Genomic DNA, 14,986 nt, shown 5'->3' on the forward strand with positions numbered 1-14,986 from the left:
TCTTGATGTATATGAGAATTATTAAGAGAAAGAAGGCATTTAAATATAGAAATTGGTTAACTGCCTTTAACTTTTGCTTAAAATTCATTAGATATCACTAGACAATGTGTCTGAAATGCTCACAAATTGCATTGTATACTGCAGACAGTTCATCTCTGAATGAATATAAAAAAAAAAAATCAAAGACTATTAAGTATCTTCACTTTTGAAATTGGAGGAAACCTAATTCTTACAGTCCATTATTTCAAAGGAAGACTTGTCCTGATTATTTTTAACCTGTGTTTTCGAAGATTTTATAGATTTTTAATTTTAATTTTTGTACGGAGGATTGAACTCAGGAGTGCTTAAACACTGACATCCCCAGTCCTTTTTTAAAAGAAGTTTGAGATATGTCCTACCTAATTTGCTTAGGGCCTCAGTGAATTTCTGACGCTGCCTTTGAAACCACAACTATCATGTGTCAGCCTCCCAAGTCACTGCAATAGGCACCTGCCATCATCATACACAGCTAACTGTAAGATTTTACCATATTCACATTATTATGCTATTTGTTTTTTTTTTAAGAGAGAGTGAGGGGGGGGGACAGAGAGAGAGAGAATTTTAACATTTATTTATTTTTTCTTAGTTCTCGGCGGACACAACATCTTCGTTTGTATGTGGTGCTGAGGATCGAACCCGGGCCGCACGCACACTAGGCGAGCGTGCTACCGCTTGAGCCACATCCCCAGCCCCTTATTATGCTATTTGTTACTAAAGAAAAGTAAATGTCAATATATTCACACACAAAAAAGGTAGTTACTTTTCTGTAGATTCCCTATAAGGTCCATTCTATCACACTAGTATAGCAATTCATACACAGCAGTAATATGCAACCCAACTAAATAGAAATATAAATCATGAAAAGAATAAAATATAAGTGGACATCATAGCAAATTTATAGATGTACCTGCATGCCATAGCAAATCCCAAGAACAGGCTTGCCAATGGTGAATATTGCTGGGTCAAACCAGGGAGCATCTTCTGCATACACAGAATTAGGTCCTCCAGAGATGATAATGGCACTGCAGATTTAAGGAAGAGTCAGTGGATACTCCAGTAGAAACAATTTCTTTATATTCTCAGCAATTTCCCCTGAGATCCAGGAGAGGGCGCTAATATCAATTTTGCCCCATTTTCTAGGCTCTCAGAATTTAGGCCAGTATAATAATTGGGCTAAATACAACTTGCAGAGCATCCTCTGGGTTTTACTTAGCAGAGGAACTTTGTGAATAAAGAAGAGGTACAAACTCAGGTCTATGTTCCTCACTTGGACACTGATCTTATTTTTATTTGGCCCTCAACGTTCACTCAAAAAAATTAAATCATTTTAATAATGAGTATCACTTAAATATTCATATTTCTGACAACACCAGGCACCACTCCTCCAAGCTACAAGAGTGTAGTCACAGCAGCTTTGTTCCTTCAGACTGCACTGTGAAGGTTTGCCTTACATGGTGACTCACAACCAAGGCATACACGCTCCCTGTATGAAACTGAAAGTACCAACAGGTTTGCAGCTAAATCCAATTCATCTAATTCAGTTTCAATTAAATTAATTCATCCAATTCATCTAAAAAAGACAAACTGCAAGATCTAACCAAAAGTCTACATAAACCTGGGTTAAAATTTACCCTTTACCTAGGGGCTGCCAGCCATGTAAAGACATGAAATATACTGCTAAGCTTCTAATAATTCAAAATAACATAAAAAAGCAACTCAGTGGGCTGGGGTTGTGGCTCAGTGGCACAGCGCTTGCCTCACATGAGGCACTAGGTTCAATCCTCAGCACCACATAAAAATAAACAAACAAAATAAAGATATTGTGTCCAAGTATAACTAATTTTTTTAAATCAACTCAACAAGCTAGGGCATGCAAATATATATTAAAAAACAATAATCTTTGGGAGCTCAAAAATCACTCTCTTAACTCCGTAGGTAACATGAGATATAGTATTCAATGTTTCCTGTAAAACAGAGGTGCAAGACAACCTACTCAGATAATAAATGTGAAGGGGTGTACGATTAGCCCTACATGTAGATCTGTAACCTAGATCCTTAAAAATATAGAAGCTTAAATTCTATAAAACATTTTTACCATTCAATAATATTAGTAAGTTACTTTTTAGTTTTGTAAAGGGTAACCTCCACTCTGGGACCATCCATGATCCTTCATTAACTTACTGAACAACTCAAGGAGATAAGATTCTTAGTACAATTAAAAATATGATGGCCTAAAGCCAGGATAAAACCTAAGCAGTACTTAAACCAATTATGAAACGTCTTATCTCAATAAATCTTGAGAAGAGCTTTCCGAGTTCTCAATTCCTACTCTATTTTGAAACTAACTTGCAATTATAAGGCACAACAAGCCATAAGTCATTATAAATACCAATGCTATGTATCAGGCAGATCAAGATCTTTAAAACAATTAGAATGTCTCTCATGCCACAAAACTAACATTTATTGTATAAAGGGGTAATCAGAGAGCAATGCCAGCAGGAGGATGACAGTGACCTGAAAGGCAAGGTGCTGTAGCTCTTCTCCCGTTGCAGAGAGCATCGCTGGGTAGCTGCACCTAGCAACTGTTAGGAAGTATGCTTAAGAATTTGGTGATCAAGCATTTGGGTCTCCATATTTTAAAACCTTTGTAGTCTGAGTTAATTTAACCGGGTATTTTTCTGTGTTTCAAATGAGGTGAACAATGAAGCTTGGGTTTGACAGAATGTTTCTGATTTCTCAATTCTTACTGGTAAATCAAAGACAACAAAGTTAGATGAATTCAAGGATTCCTTCTTGCCCTACAATACATTTCAGAGAGAGTCATCTTTAATCTGTATCCTAAAACTAGAACAGAGTTAAGTTTAAGCCTGCCTTTTTGATTTCCAATTCATTCTACTTCAGAAACCAAAAATCTCACAGGATAGCATATACATATCGGTGAGGTCTTCAAAAATTCTTTGAACCATTTTTCACTTGAAAAAATTAATTTTTTACCGCTCAAGCGGTAGTGCGCTCGCCTGGCATGCATGCAGCCCGGGTTCGATCCTCAGCACCACATACAAAGATGTTGTGTCTGCCGAGAACTAAAACATTAAAATTCTCTCTCTCTCTCTCTCAAAAAAAAAAAAAAAAAAACACATTTGGGGAGAAGCACAGCACCTCCAATATTAGATTTAAGGACAGTTACAGGCAAGAACTGCAGCCGCCTGCTTCTGGAAGACTCTTAACCAAGAAAGGTGAGCATGCCATAAGAAAAGGCACAGCACTCACCAAAGTGAGGCACTGAAGGAAGGAACCACATATAAACCAAATGCTGCCTAACCACAAGGGTACAAGATGTTGCAATTGGCCCTTATATTAGACAAAGATCTACAATTTTTTCTTTGCTTTTACCCCAAATCAAAGTCATGGGAAATTTCTTGTAAAACCACTCTGCATGGTTTTCATTAAAAAATTCAGTGTCCAAGCAAACTAATAACAAAATATTCCATCCTACAAAGTCAAACCCCTCTTAAAAACATCAATGAAAAGTCTACCGGAATCCTTGTTCCTTTATGGCAAAGGCCGGTGTTTCCAAGGGGAATATTTCAGACTGTACGAAGAGTTCCCGCACTCTCCGGTCTATGACTTTCCCATACTGAGCACCGGCGTCCAAGATGACAACAGCTCCTTCGTAGTGGTGGCAGCCATCCTTGAGGTCTCCTCCAGCATTCTCCAGCTGCAAACATTGACACAAACATCTGAATTATGAAAATCACAGCTACTTAAAATCACAGCTACTTAAAAAAGGGGGTGGGTGGGATGGTCACTATCAGCTCCAAAAACACACAGAACTGTTATCTTAGGACAATGAATTGCCAATTTAATTTTTCTTTTCTCTTTTTTTTTCCTTTTTTTTTTTTTTTTTGAGGACAAGATACTTTATTTATTTTATGCAGTGCTGAGGATCAAACCCAGCGACTCACACATGCTAGACCAGTGCTCTGCCATCAAGCTACAACCCCAGCCCATCTTTTAAAGGGAAGATTTGAATATTGCCAATATTTGTTATTGGCATCCAAACCAGATATGAAGACCAATGGAACAGAAGACACAGAGACAAACCCATGTAGTTATAGTCATCTGATACTCAACATAAGTATCAGATGCCAAAAACATGTTGGAGAATAGACAGCCTTTTTAACAAATGGTGCTAGAAAAACTGAATATCCATATTTAGAAGAATGAAAATAAATCCATATCTCTCACCCTACAGAAAATTCAACTCAAAGTTATCAAAGACCTAGGAATTAGACCAGAAACTGCAACTTTCTGAATAAACATAGGGTCAACACTCCAATACATTGGCACAATCACTGATTTCCTTAGCAAGACATTTAAAGCTCAAGAAATAAAATCAAGAATCAATAAGTGGGACAACATCAAATTTATTTTATTTTTATTTTTTTAAAGAGAGAGTGAGAGAGGAGAGAGAAAGAGAGAGAGAGAATTTTTTTTTTTTTAATATTTATTTTCTAGTTCTCGGCGGACACAACATCTTTGTTGGTATGTGGTGGTGAGGATCGAACCCAGGCCGCACGCATGCCAGGCGAGCACGCTACCACTTGAGCCACAGCCCCAGCCCCCACAACATCAAATTTAAAATGTTCTGCACAGCAAAGGAAAGAGCATGAAGAGAAAATCTAAAGAAGAGAAAAATCTTTGCCAGCTACTCCTCTGAGAGGGAATTAATATCCACCATATATACAGAACCCAAACTTTTAACACCAGAAACAAATAGCCCAATCAATAAATGGACAAAATAACTAAACAGATATTTCTCAAAAGAAGAAATACAATGGCCAACAAATATATGCAAAAAATGTTCAACAACTCTAACAACCAGGTAAATACAAATCCAAATTGCATGGAAATTTCATCTCACTCCAGTTAGAATGGCAATTATTAGAATACAAATAATAATAAATGGTGGCAAGGACATGGGGGAAAAGGTACACTTATACAGTGCTGGTGAACTACAAATTAGTACGACAACTCTGGAAAGCAATATGGAAATGCTACAAAGGACTAAGAATGGAGCCAGGCACAATGGCGCACTCCTATAATCCCAGAGGCTCAGGAGGCTGAGGCAGGAAGATCACAAGTTCAAAGCCAGCCTCAGCACCACTATGTTCAATCCCTGGTTCAAAAACAAAAGCTAGGAGCAGTGGCTCCAGAGGCTGAGGCAGGAGGATGGCGAGTTCAAAGTCAGTTTCAGCAATGGTGAGGCGATAAGCAACTCAGTGAGACCTAAATAAAATACAAAACGGGGCATGGGATGTGGCTCAGTGGTTAAGTGCCCCTGAGTTCAAATCCCTGATACCAAGAAAAAGAAAACAAAAGACTTAAGAATGGAATCATGGTAGTGTGACCCAACTATCCTATTTATCCTATTATCCTATCCAAAAGAACTAAAATTGCCATACTATGGTGATACAGGAACATCAATTTTTGTTTGTTTCAGTACCAGGGACACTTAATCACTAAGCCATATACCCAGCCCTTTCTATGTTTTATTTTTAAGACAGTGTCTCACTAAATTGCTGAAGTTGGCCTCAACTTGTAATCTTCCTAACTCATCCTACCTAGTCTCTGGGATTACAGTTGTGCACCACCATACCTGCACAGAACATCAATTTTTATAGCAGCACAATTCACAATAGCTGAATTATGGCTTCAACCCAGATGCCCATCAACAGATGAAAGAATTAAGAAACTGTGAAACTGTGGTATAAATACACAATAAAGTTTTAGTCCATCATAAAGAATGAAATCACGGCATTTGCCAGTAAATGAATGGAAATAGAGAATACTATGCTAAGTGAAATAAGCCAGACTGGAAAAAAATCAAAGGTCATATGTTTTCTGGTCACAAGGGGAAGCTAGAGCAAAATAAGGGTGGGGAGGGTTGGCATGTAGCTCAGTGGTAAAGCGCCCCTGGAAGGAAGGAAGGAGGAAGGAAGGAAGGAAGGAAGGAAGGAAGGAAGGAAGGAAGGAAGGAAGGAAGGAAGGAAGGAGAGAAAAGCAAATATTAACTTGCTTGTACAAAATAATAAATAAATCTCAGAACAAAAAAAGTTCCAATATTATTAATAAGATCAAAACAATGATGTATCTGCCAATATTTCTGTTCATTTAAAATTTCCTAAATTAAGGGCTGCTCATCTAAAATTTGTTCAAAACAGGATGTCAGAAACCTTAAGTCCTAGCTGGGCATGGTGACCACAGACTCAGGAGGCTGAGGCAGGAGGATCAGGAGTTCAAAGCCAGTCTCAGCAAAAGCAAGGCACTAAGCAACTCAATGACACTCTGTCTCTAAACAACATACAAAACAGAGCTGGGGATATAGCTCAGTGGTTGAGTGTCCCTGAGTTCAATCCCCAGTGGCAAAAAGAAAAAAAAAAAAGAAAGAAAGAAAGAAAGAAACCTTAAGTCCTAGATTCAGTTCTAATGAGACTAAAAAGACTAATCTAAGTCCTAGATTCAGTTCATAATGAGACTAATCCTGAGATTAGTTCTCCACATTTCAGATGAGGTGAAGATGATTTAAATTACATGGCATACTGTGAGGTTTTATTTATTTTTTTAAAGTTGTAGTTGGACACAGTACTTTTATTTATTTATTTTTATGTGGTGCTGAGGATCGAACCCAGGGCCTCACGCTTGCCAGGCAAGTGCTCTACCAGGGAGCTACAACTCTAGCCCCAAAATGTTTAATATCTTTAGCAATAAGGGAAATGTAAATCAAACCTACACTGAGATTTCATCTCACTTCAGTCTGAATGGCAAAAATCCAGAATACAAATAATAACTGCAGGTAAAGATGAGAGGGGAAAGGCACACTTAGTCACTGCTGGTGGACCCTGAATTAGTACAACCACTATGGAAATCAGTATGCGGTTCCTCAAAAGACTAGAAATGAAACCACCAGGGCTGGGGATGTGGCTCAAGCGGTAGCGCGCTCGTCTGGCATGCGTGCGGCCCGGGTTCGATCCTCAGCACCACATACCAACAAAGATGTTGTGTCCGCCGAAAACTAAAAAATAAATATTAAAAATTCTCTCTCTCTCTCTCTCTCTCTCTCCTCACTCTCTCTTTAAAAAAAAAAAAAAAAAAGAAACCACCAGATGACCCAGCCCTGCCACTCCTCAGTATTTATCACAAAAAATGTAAAGTAAGCAGAGTGCAGTGGCACACACCTCCAATTCTATACTCAGGAGGCTGAGACAGGAAGATTCCAAATTTGAGGCCAGCCTAGGCAATTTAGAAAGACTGTCTCTCAAAATAAAATGAAAAGAGCTGAGGATGTAACTGGGTAAGTGCCTCTGGGTACAATCCCCCATATCAAAAAAAGGAAAAAAAATCCATTTATTAAAAAAAAAAAAAAGAATTTTAAAATCAGCATACTATGTTTAATGCAGTATGATCCACAATAGCCAAGTCATGGAACCAGCCTAGATGACTGTCCACAGATGAATGAACAAAGGAAATGAAGTATACGCACACAATGAAGTTTTATTCAGTCAAAAAATAATGAAATGTGGCATTTGCAGGAAAGTGGACAGAACTTGAGAGCATTGTGTTAAGCAAAATAGGCCAAACTCAGAAAGTTAAGAATTGTATGTTTTCTCTCAAATGTAGAAGCTAGAGAAAAAAATGCATGAAAGGCGGGGAGAATCTCATGAAAACAGAAGGGAGGCCCATAGAGGAATAGGACTGGAGAGGTGTGAGGAAAGGGCAAGGGGAGGCAGCTCGGCATAAACCAATCAAATATGTGTGTATGAATATGTCACAACTATCCCACTATCATGTTTAATTATAACACACCAATAAAACTGATTTTAAAAAACAAGTAATTTATGACCTCAATTTTCAAGAATTTTATAATAGCCTTGTTATTAGCACAATTATTAATTCAAAAAATAATCCTAACATATATACATTAGGTTTGAACTTTAGCCAAATTGTAAATACACTTCACTAGAAACCAGAGCCAGACTCAGAACAGCAAGTGGTCCACAGTGAAGTGACTACGCAGACCAAATCACCCAGGACTGTCCAGTGTATCTCACAACTTAACATTTGTCTGAGATCTTCCATTTTTAACAACATATTATCATGTAAGATTGCATTAAGGCAGGATGAGAGGAGCTTGCTGGACTTTCACTATACATTTCCACCTCCTGCCAATGCCTCAGCCCTCTTTAACTTCTGGTTCAGTCTGAGAGCCAGACAGACAACACAGCTCTTTCTGTATACAATACAGCACACTTGGACACTGGCATTACACTAGGGGTAGCTAGCTACCTGGTCTCAGGTGAGAATGGACACATGAGAATTTGCAGTGCCCACGAGACAGTGGGTCCACCTGCCAGTTGTGGCAGAGCCATTCCACAGCGTGCAGATGCACAAACCCTCTAGGCCATCATATTCTGGGTGGAGTGGAAAAGGTCAGATTTTGAGAAATACAGATAGGAAAGATGCTGAAGGCTCCTGTGCATTGTACAGAAGAGAGTAAACAAAGCACTCTTGCAACAGGTGTTTTGCCATTTACTGAATTGCCTAAAGCCACAATTATTTATTTTGTTTGATAATATTTTATTTTGCAGCGATATTTATCAATTATTTCCATACTTCTTTTTATGCTTGTGTCTCCATTTAGGCACTGAGAGTATATAGTCATGCTGCTACAACCACTTTCTTCCTAGCACATTATTTTACTGAATAATCTTGAGTATAAAGACTTAACAACAAAAAAGTATCACCTGGATCCTCAAAACATAAACCTGAAGCCATGGCAAGGGTCCAACAAGAAAAACAACTGTTAAGGTATTACTATAGCAAAGCTATATTTATTAAATCACTGTGATTTTGAATACAAAAAAGTCTTTATTCCACAACAAGCACAAAAAAATAAAATTCTACCTAACCTGTCGTTAAATATATGCAAAATTTAAAACTATGAAAAAATTCCTTTCTTGATTCAGAATTATGTATTAACCCTGAGGGCTTCACTCATTTTAAGCATCTATATAGAGTTTAGATAGAGGCAAAAAAAAACAAAATTTAAGTACCATAAGAGTTTATTTTGCACAACAAATAATCATTCCTTACTTCAAATAGTATCCTCCAGATTATACTTCAGTTTATCTTCAAAATAAGTATAGGACAAGTATATATTTAAAAAACATACCAGGAGCTGTGGCAGATGCCTGTAATCACAGGTTGAGGAAGGAGGATGGCAAGTTCAAAACCAACCTCAGCAAAAGCGAGGCACTAAGCAACTCAGGAAGACCCTGTCTCTAAATTAAACATACAAAAGAGGGCTGGAGATGTGGCTCAGGGGTCTTCGATCCCCAGTACCCCACCAAAAAAATAAAAAGAGCTAGGGATGTAACACAGTGGCAAAGTGTCTAAATTCAATCCCTTATACCAAAAATAAATAAATAAAAATAAAATAAAACCCCAAAATTCTATAATTTTATAAAAATAAAACCTAAAATTCTTGGGTTGGGGATGTAGCTCATTGGAAAGGAACATGACTACCACATACAAAGCCCTTCTTGTTCAATCCCAGCACTACACACACACAAATTTTCTTAAAAAGACAATTAGTTTTCCTAAGTGACAAGTTGGCCTACTCTAAAGGTAATGTCATCTGAGGTTCCTGGAAAACTTTCAAAATCTTTCAAATCTAAGAACATACTACAATAAAAAAAACATTCTTTTTGCAATATACTTATGGAACAAAACAAGAAGGTAAAAAACTCCATCTTTGAACTTTGAAATTTTTTTCACATAACACATTATTATAAAAGGTGATAACTGGGCTGTTATGGCTCAGTGGCAGAGCACTTGCCATGCACTTGTGAGGCACTGGGTTCAATTCTCAGCACCACATAAAAATAAACAAACAAAATAAAAATTTTTTAAAGGTGATAATTGTTTGATTCCCAATACATCCCAGATAAAAAATCCAGGTTATAGCTCCATTAAACTTAAAACCTTAGTTTTGGAAGTTTCAACTTTAAAGTTAACATTATTAGGGCTGGGGATATAGCTCAGCGGTAGTAGAGTGTTTGCCTAGCATGCATAAGATCCTGGGTTCAATCTCCAGCAAAGAAGAAACAATAAAAATTCACACTGTTAGATAACATTCAAGAGTCTATATTACCCAACCAATAGATAATACCTTTAATCCAAGCCTCATACACACAGTCATAACATCTCAGGGAAGGTACCACCCTACTCCAATCAAGAGCCTTCAGCTTAGACAAGGGGACAAACAGCAGGAAACTAGACAAGTCATACAAACAAGCCCACTGATAATGCTGTCTTCTTTATATACAACCTTGCCTTAGTGAGAAAAAGTACTTCGAGAAACACTCTCTATGCTTTTGTTTATATGAAATGAGATCTTTAATTTAATAACATTACATCAGTTCCTTAACTATAAACAAACTAGTCTGCCTTGAGGTTAACCAAGTAGCCTGGAAGAGAAAAGAAAAATAAGCTAGATTCTAATCCCAGCTATGACATACAGGTCCTTCCTTCCCAGCTCTAAAATGCTATGTACAAAACCAAAGAAAATATCCGAATTATTTTACAGCATTTAGGTCACTCCCTAGTCTGTACTGTACAAAAATGCCATTTTAGAAAACTCTGATAAATGTACCAGAAATAGAAATCAAATCCGGCCCTTTCCCAATTTTTAATTTATAAACTAGGATGTGCATATAATGTACAGAAGCATAATTAATGTCCCTTTTTTAAGCCAGAATTAAGTTCCTCAGTATTTTACTGGTATTTTAGTCTCATGGGACAGTGGTTCAGTGGTAGGCTCTGGAAAAGTGACTCCTACTCAGACTTCCAGGTGGGTCTCTTAGAAAATCTTACTTCAATTATTTACTGTGCATATTTCCCTATATTTAACATATCTTTACTTTAAATACTTAAAATCAGGCATCAGGGATTCTCCCTCGCCCTTAGTACATAAAAATTACAGATTTGATTAAATGTGTTAATTCCCCAATTACTCCTCTTGAAAATGCTTCCAACTTGATCCACATCCAATTTTCAAAATACTTTTGTGAAATGGTTCATTACATTATAAAGATATCGAGAGCCTTGAAATAAAACTTAGTTCACCTTGGGCTCAAACCTATCAAACTGATCAAGATTCTCTTTAAAATTCCCGGTCAAGTCAAAACAAAAGGAGGGGGCCTATCTTAACGTCAGTCTTCCTCTTCTGGAACGCACTAGGTAATTTTCAAAGCATGAAAATTAGGTCTGAGTCCTTCTAATGCTAACAGTTGATTCATCTGTGAGCCTAAAGATGGATCTTTCCGCGAGTTGTAAAGATCAAAATTAGGGCAAGTGGAGAGAGCTGCACTCGGGTTCACATCAGCTTCTGAGATATGAAACTAAAGGGTTGAGCGTCTCGTCTGGCTTTAGGATCGGAGGAAGCGCTCCAGCCAGCCTGCGCATCACCAATACCTCATGACCGGTCTCGTCCGTTCAGCAAACAGGTCGTGATCAGGTACCGAGCGCCCGTCCTCCCACAGCGGCCCCACCAGGACCTGCAACCAGGACTGGACACCGCAGCCCGCTCGGCCAGGTCACCTCCATCCAAGCCAGCCTTCCACGCACCCCAGCGACCTTGACCCACGTGCTTCCGAAAGCCTGGCCACAATCGTGCACCAAGCACACCTTGCCCCGGGAAGGCGCACCTCGCACCCGGGCCAAACGCCTCGAGGCGGGGCTGGGCGGACTCCGGGCCACTGAGCCCCACGCCGCGCGAGAGGTGGCGGCAGGCTCGCAGCGGGCAGGAGGCCGGTGCCCGAGCAGGGCGCGCGGACGGGGCGGCCCCGGCTCACCTGCCAGCGCGCGGGCCGCGGGGAGGGGCGCAGCGGCAGAGGGCGGCAGGCGGCGCGTGGCGGAGGAGGCCGGCCCGAGGCGGCGACCCCGCCAGGCTCGGGCTCCGAGGGCCTCCGAGGGCCCCCGCCGGCCCTGCGCCCCCGCCGGCGGGAGCTCGCCCGCACCGACTCGCAGGCGGAACCAACAAAGCGCCGCCGCTCCCGGAGCAGGCTCGCGGCGGGTGGGACGGGGGGCTGCCCTGAGCCAGGCCCGGCGCGGGAGGTGAGAGGCCGCCAAGGCTCGGGGTCGGGCCCCGCGCCGCAGCGGGCGGGAAGCGATGAGCGCGCCCGAGGCTGACCTTAGAGTCTCCGTTGCACAGAGCCATTGGGGCCGCAGCGGCAGGCGCACGAGACACGCTGTGAGCTGCCGGAGGAGCGGACGCCGCGGAACGAGGCCGAGCGCAAGGCCTGGAGGCGGAGAGCGTCGGGCCTGATCCGCGCGCGAGCCCAGCGCCACCGGAGAGCAGCGCCGCCGCGCGCCGCGCTCGCTTCCGCCCAAGCACGGGGAGGAGCCGGGGAGTGGTACCCGCCCCTGAGTGGGCGGAGCCACCTCCGAGGACCGCCCCCGCGGCCACAAAGAAGCGGTCCCCACACCGTCCTGGGGAAGAGTTCGCAGGGCCTCACGTCCCTCGCCTCCGCTTGGAGGAGGATCCCTCTCGCCTGCGCCTGGGCCCCTCCAGCCGCAAGGCCCGGGAGCTGCCCTGCAGCGCTCAGAGCCCCGCGCAGGCAGAGTGGCGGGCCCGGGAGGGCACGCCTCTGCAGAGCTGCACTGGAGGCCCTCGGCGGCTGCCGGATACCGGAGGGGCCCTGGCCGCGTCCTGCTTCGAAAAGTCTCGTGGTCAATCAGGGGGCATCAGTGTGGGATTGGACCATTCGATCCATCCAAAGGCCCATAGCCAGGAGCGGTGGCACACTCCTGTAGTCTAAGCGGCTCGGGAGCCTGAGGCTGGAGGACCGCTGGAGGTCAGCCTCAGCAATTTAGGGAGACCCTGTTTCAAAATAAAAGCTTTGCGGCTGGGGTTGTGGCTCAGTGGCTCGTGTGAGACTTGATCCTCAGCACCACATATAAACAAATAAAGACATGTCCAATTACAACTAAAAAAAAGATATATATTTTAAAATATATAAATGCATAAAAAGCTCTGGGTGTAGTACGGCGGTAAAGTGCCCCTGGGTTCAATCCCCAATGGATGCCGGGCTGGGGAAGTGGCCACAGCAGGAGCAGCATTTCCAAAAGAACGGAGTTGGGGAGCAGCTTTTGGATAGGCTGCTGAGCCAAGAGACTGCTCTTGCAGCTCTATTTATATAGCAAACAAACTTTTTATTTTTATTAGGATCTTTGGAGGGAGCGAGCTGCAGCCCCTCTACCTACCTATCAAAACAAGTATTGCCTTGAATTTCGTTATCCAGGGACTCAAATTGGGGTCGAAACGACACTAACAGTTTTGTTTTGTTTTTGGTAGCGGCAATTAAACTCAGGGGCCCTCGACTCTAAGCCACATCCCCAGCCCTATTTTGTGTTTTATTCGGAGAGGTCTCCCTGAGTTGCTTAGCACCTCGCCTTTGCTGAGGCTGACTTTCAACTCGCCATCTTCCTGTCTCAGCCTCCCAAACCATTGGGATTATAGGTGTGCGCCACCTGACTGACACTAACACTCTCGAAATTCTTCCCCTAACAAAACCTTTCTACAAATACCCAGCTCTTTCCATACAGGGGGCTCATGCTTTGCTACCCGAGGAGCACACCTGCAATCCCAGCAGCAGAGGAGGCTGACAGGAGGATTGCAAATTCAAAGCCAGCCTCAGCAATTTGGAGAGATCCTGTCTCAAAATCTAATGAATAAATAAATAAATAAAATAAGAAAGGATGGGGATGTGGCTCAGTGGTTAAGCACACCTGGGTTCAATCCCTGGCACCAAAAAAAAAAAGAGAGCGATCCAGAGAGAAATGCCCATGCTTATAAAATCCACCTTAATCTAGAATTGGAGTTTCTTAGCCTGGCACTGTGAGCACACCTCCTAGAGTGAGAAAGGATAGTAGGAAGTTGGAGGCCAGGCTCGCACCTTAGCCAGGTCCTAAGCAACTTAGCTAGACCCTGTCTTAAAAAATAAAAAGGATAGAGGATTTAACTCACCCTGCATTCAATCCCCAGTGCCAAAAAAAAAAAAAGTTTTTAAAAATAAAAGAATTGGTATTTCTATCTCCCTGATACAGAGGAGAAAATCAAGTTTGAGTGAATTAATATGCTTCTCAATACAGAAGTAAAGGTTACCCAACCTGGAAAAGAATAGGTTTAGACTCAAAATATTCCACCTACCTTTTTTTGATCTGAAAAAATGAATATTGGAGCCCTCCAAAGTCATGGATACTGGGTTGTCTTGGTGAGTCTGTGTGAACAATCTGGAGAATACTCTGGTAGCCAATAGGAGCGTCTCAGCTTGCCTAAATGTTCACCCCTGAGAGCATGGAATGTGAGGTGATGTGCTGACATCGAGGATTGGCTAGCTCTCATCCATATTAGATAATGGATACTTTAAATGATTTCTAGAGGTCACTTGTGTTTATTAAGAATTTCAGCATACACAAGGATCCCTGTTGGAGTTCCTCTTGGACTTTGGACTCTGTTGACCTCTGCTGTCTTTAAACTATTTCCCTTACAGTGCTCCATAGTGGCATCTTTTCATACTATGATTACTCTTTTTTTTTTTTTTAAGAGAGAGTGAGAGAGGAGAGAGAGAGAGAGAGAGAATTTTTAATATTTATTTTTTAGTTCTCGGCAGACACAACATCTTTGTTGGTATGTGGTGCTGAGGATCGAACCCGGGCCGCACGCATGCCAGGCGAGCGCGCTACCGCTGAGCCACATCTCCAGCCCCACTATGATTACTCTTAATTGCCTTTTTTACCTTATCCATATCCTCCCTAGTCGTCATTGTAGTGTTCTTCAGTATTTGCATTTCTAGGCCCCTTCTCATCTTAACTCTTCACCTGT

At 41.7% G+C, this 14,986-nt stretch overlaps 1 protein-coding gene across 1 annotated transcript in view; it reads right to left on the bottom strand.

The window, feature by feature from the left end:
* The window catches only part of Gmps (guanine monophosphate synthase), a 50,625-nt gene extending 38,127 nt beyond the window's left edge, over positions 1-12,498 (bottom strand). The window contains exons 1-3 of the mRNA XM_077795298.1: positions 12,293-12,498; positions 3,576-3,757; positions 947-1,061 (exon numbers count right to left, since the gene is read on the bottom strand). Coding sequence (XP_077651424.1) covers positions 947-1,061; positions 3,576-3,757; positions 12,293-12,319 — 324 coding nt within the window. The 5' untranslated portion in view covers positions 12,320-12,498. The remainder of the gene's footprint in view (positions 1-946; positions 1,062-3,575; positions 3,758-12,292) is intronic.
* Positions 12,499-14,986: the final 2,488 nt, after the last annotated feature.

The sequence above is a fragment of the Urocitellus parryii genome, chromosome 2 (assembly GCF_045843805.1).
Source record: "Urocitellus parryii isolate mUroPar1 chromosome 2, mUroPar1.hap1, whole genome shotgun sequence".
NCBI lineage: Eukaryota > Metazoa > Chordata > Mammalia > Rodentia > Sciuridae > Urocitellus > Urocitellus parryii.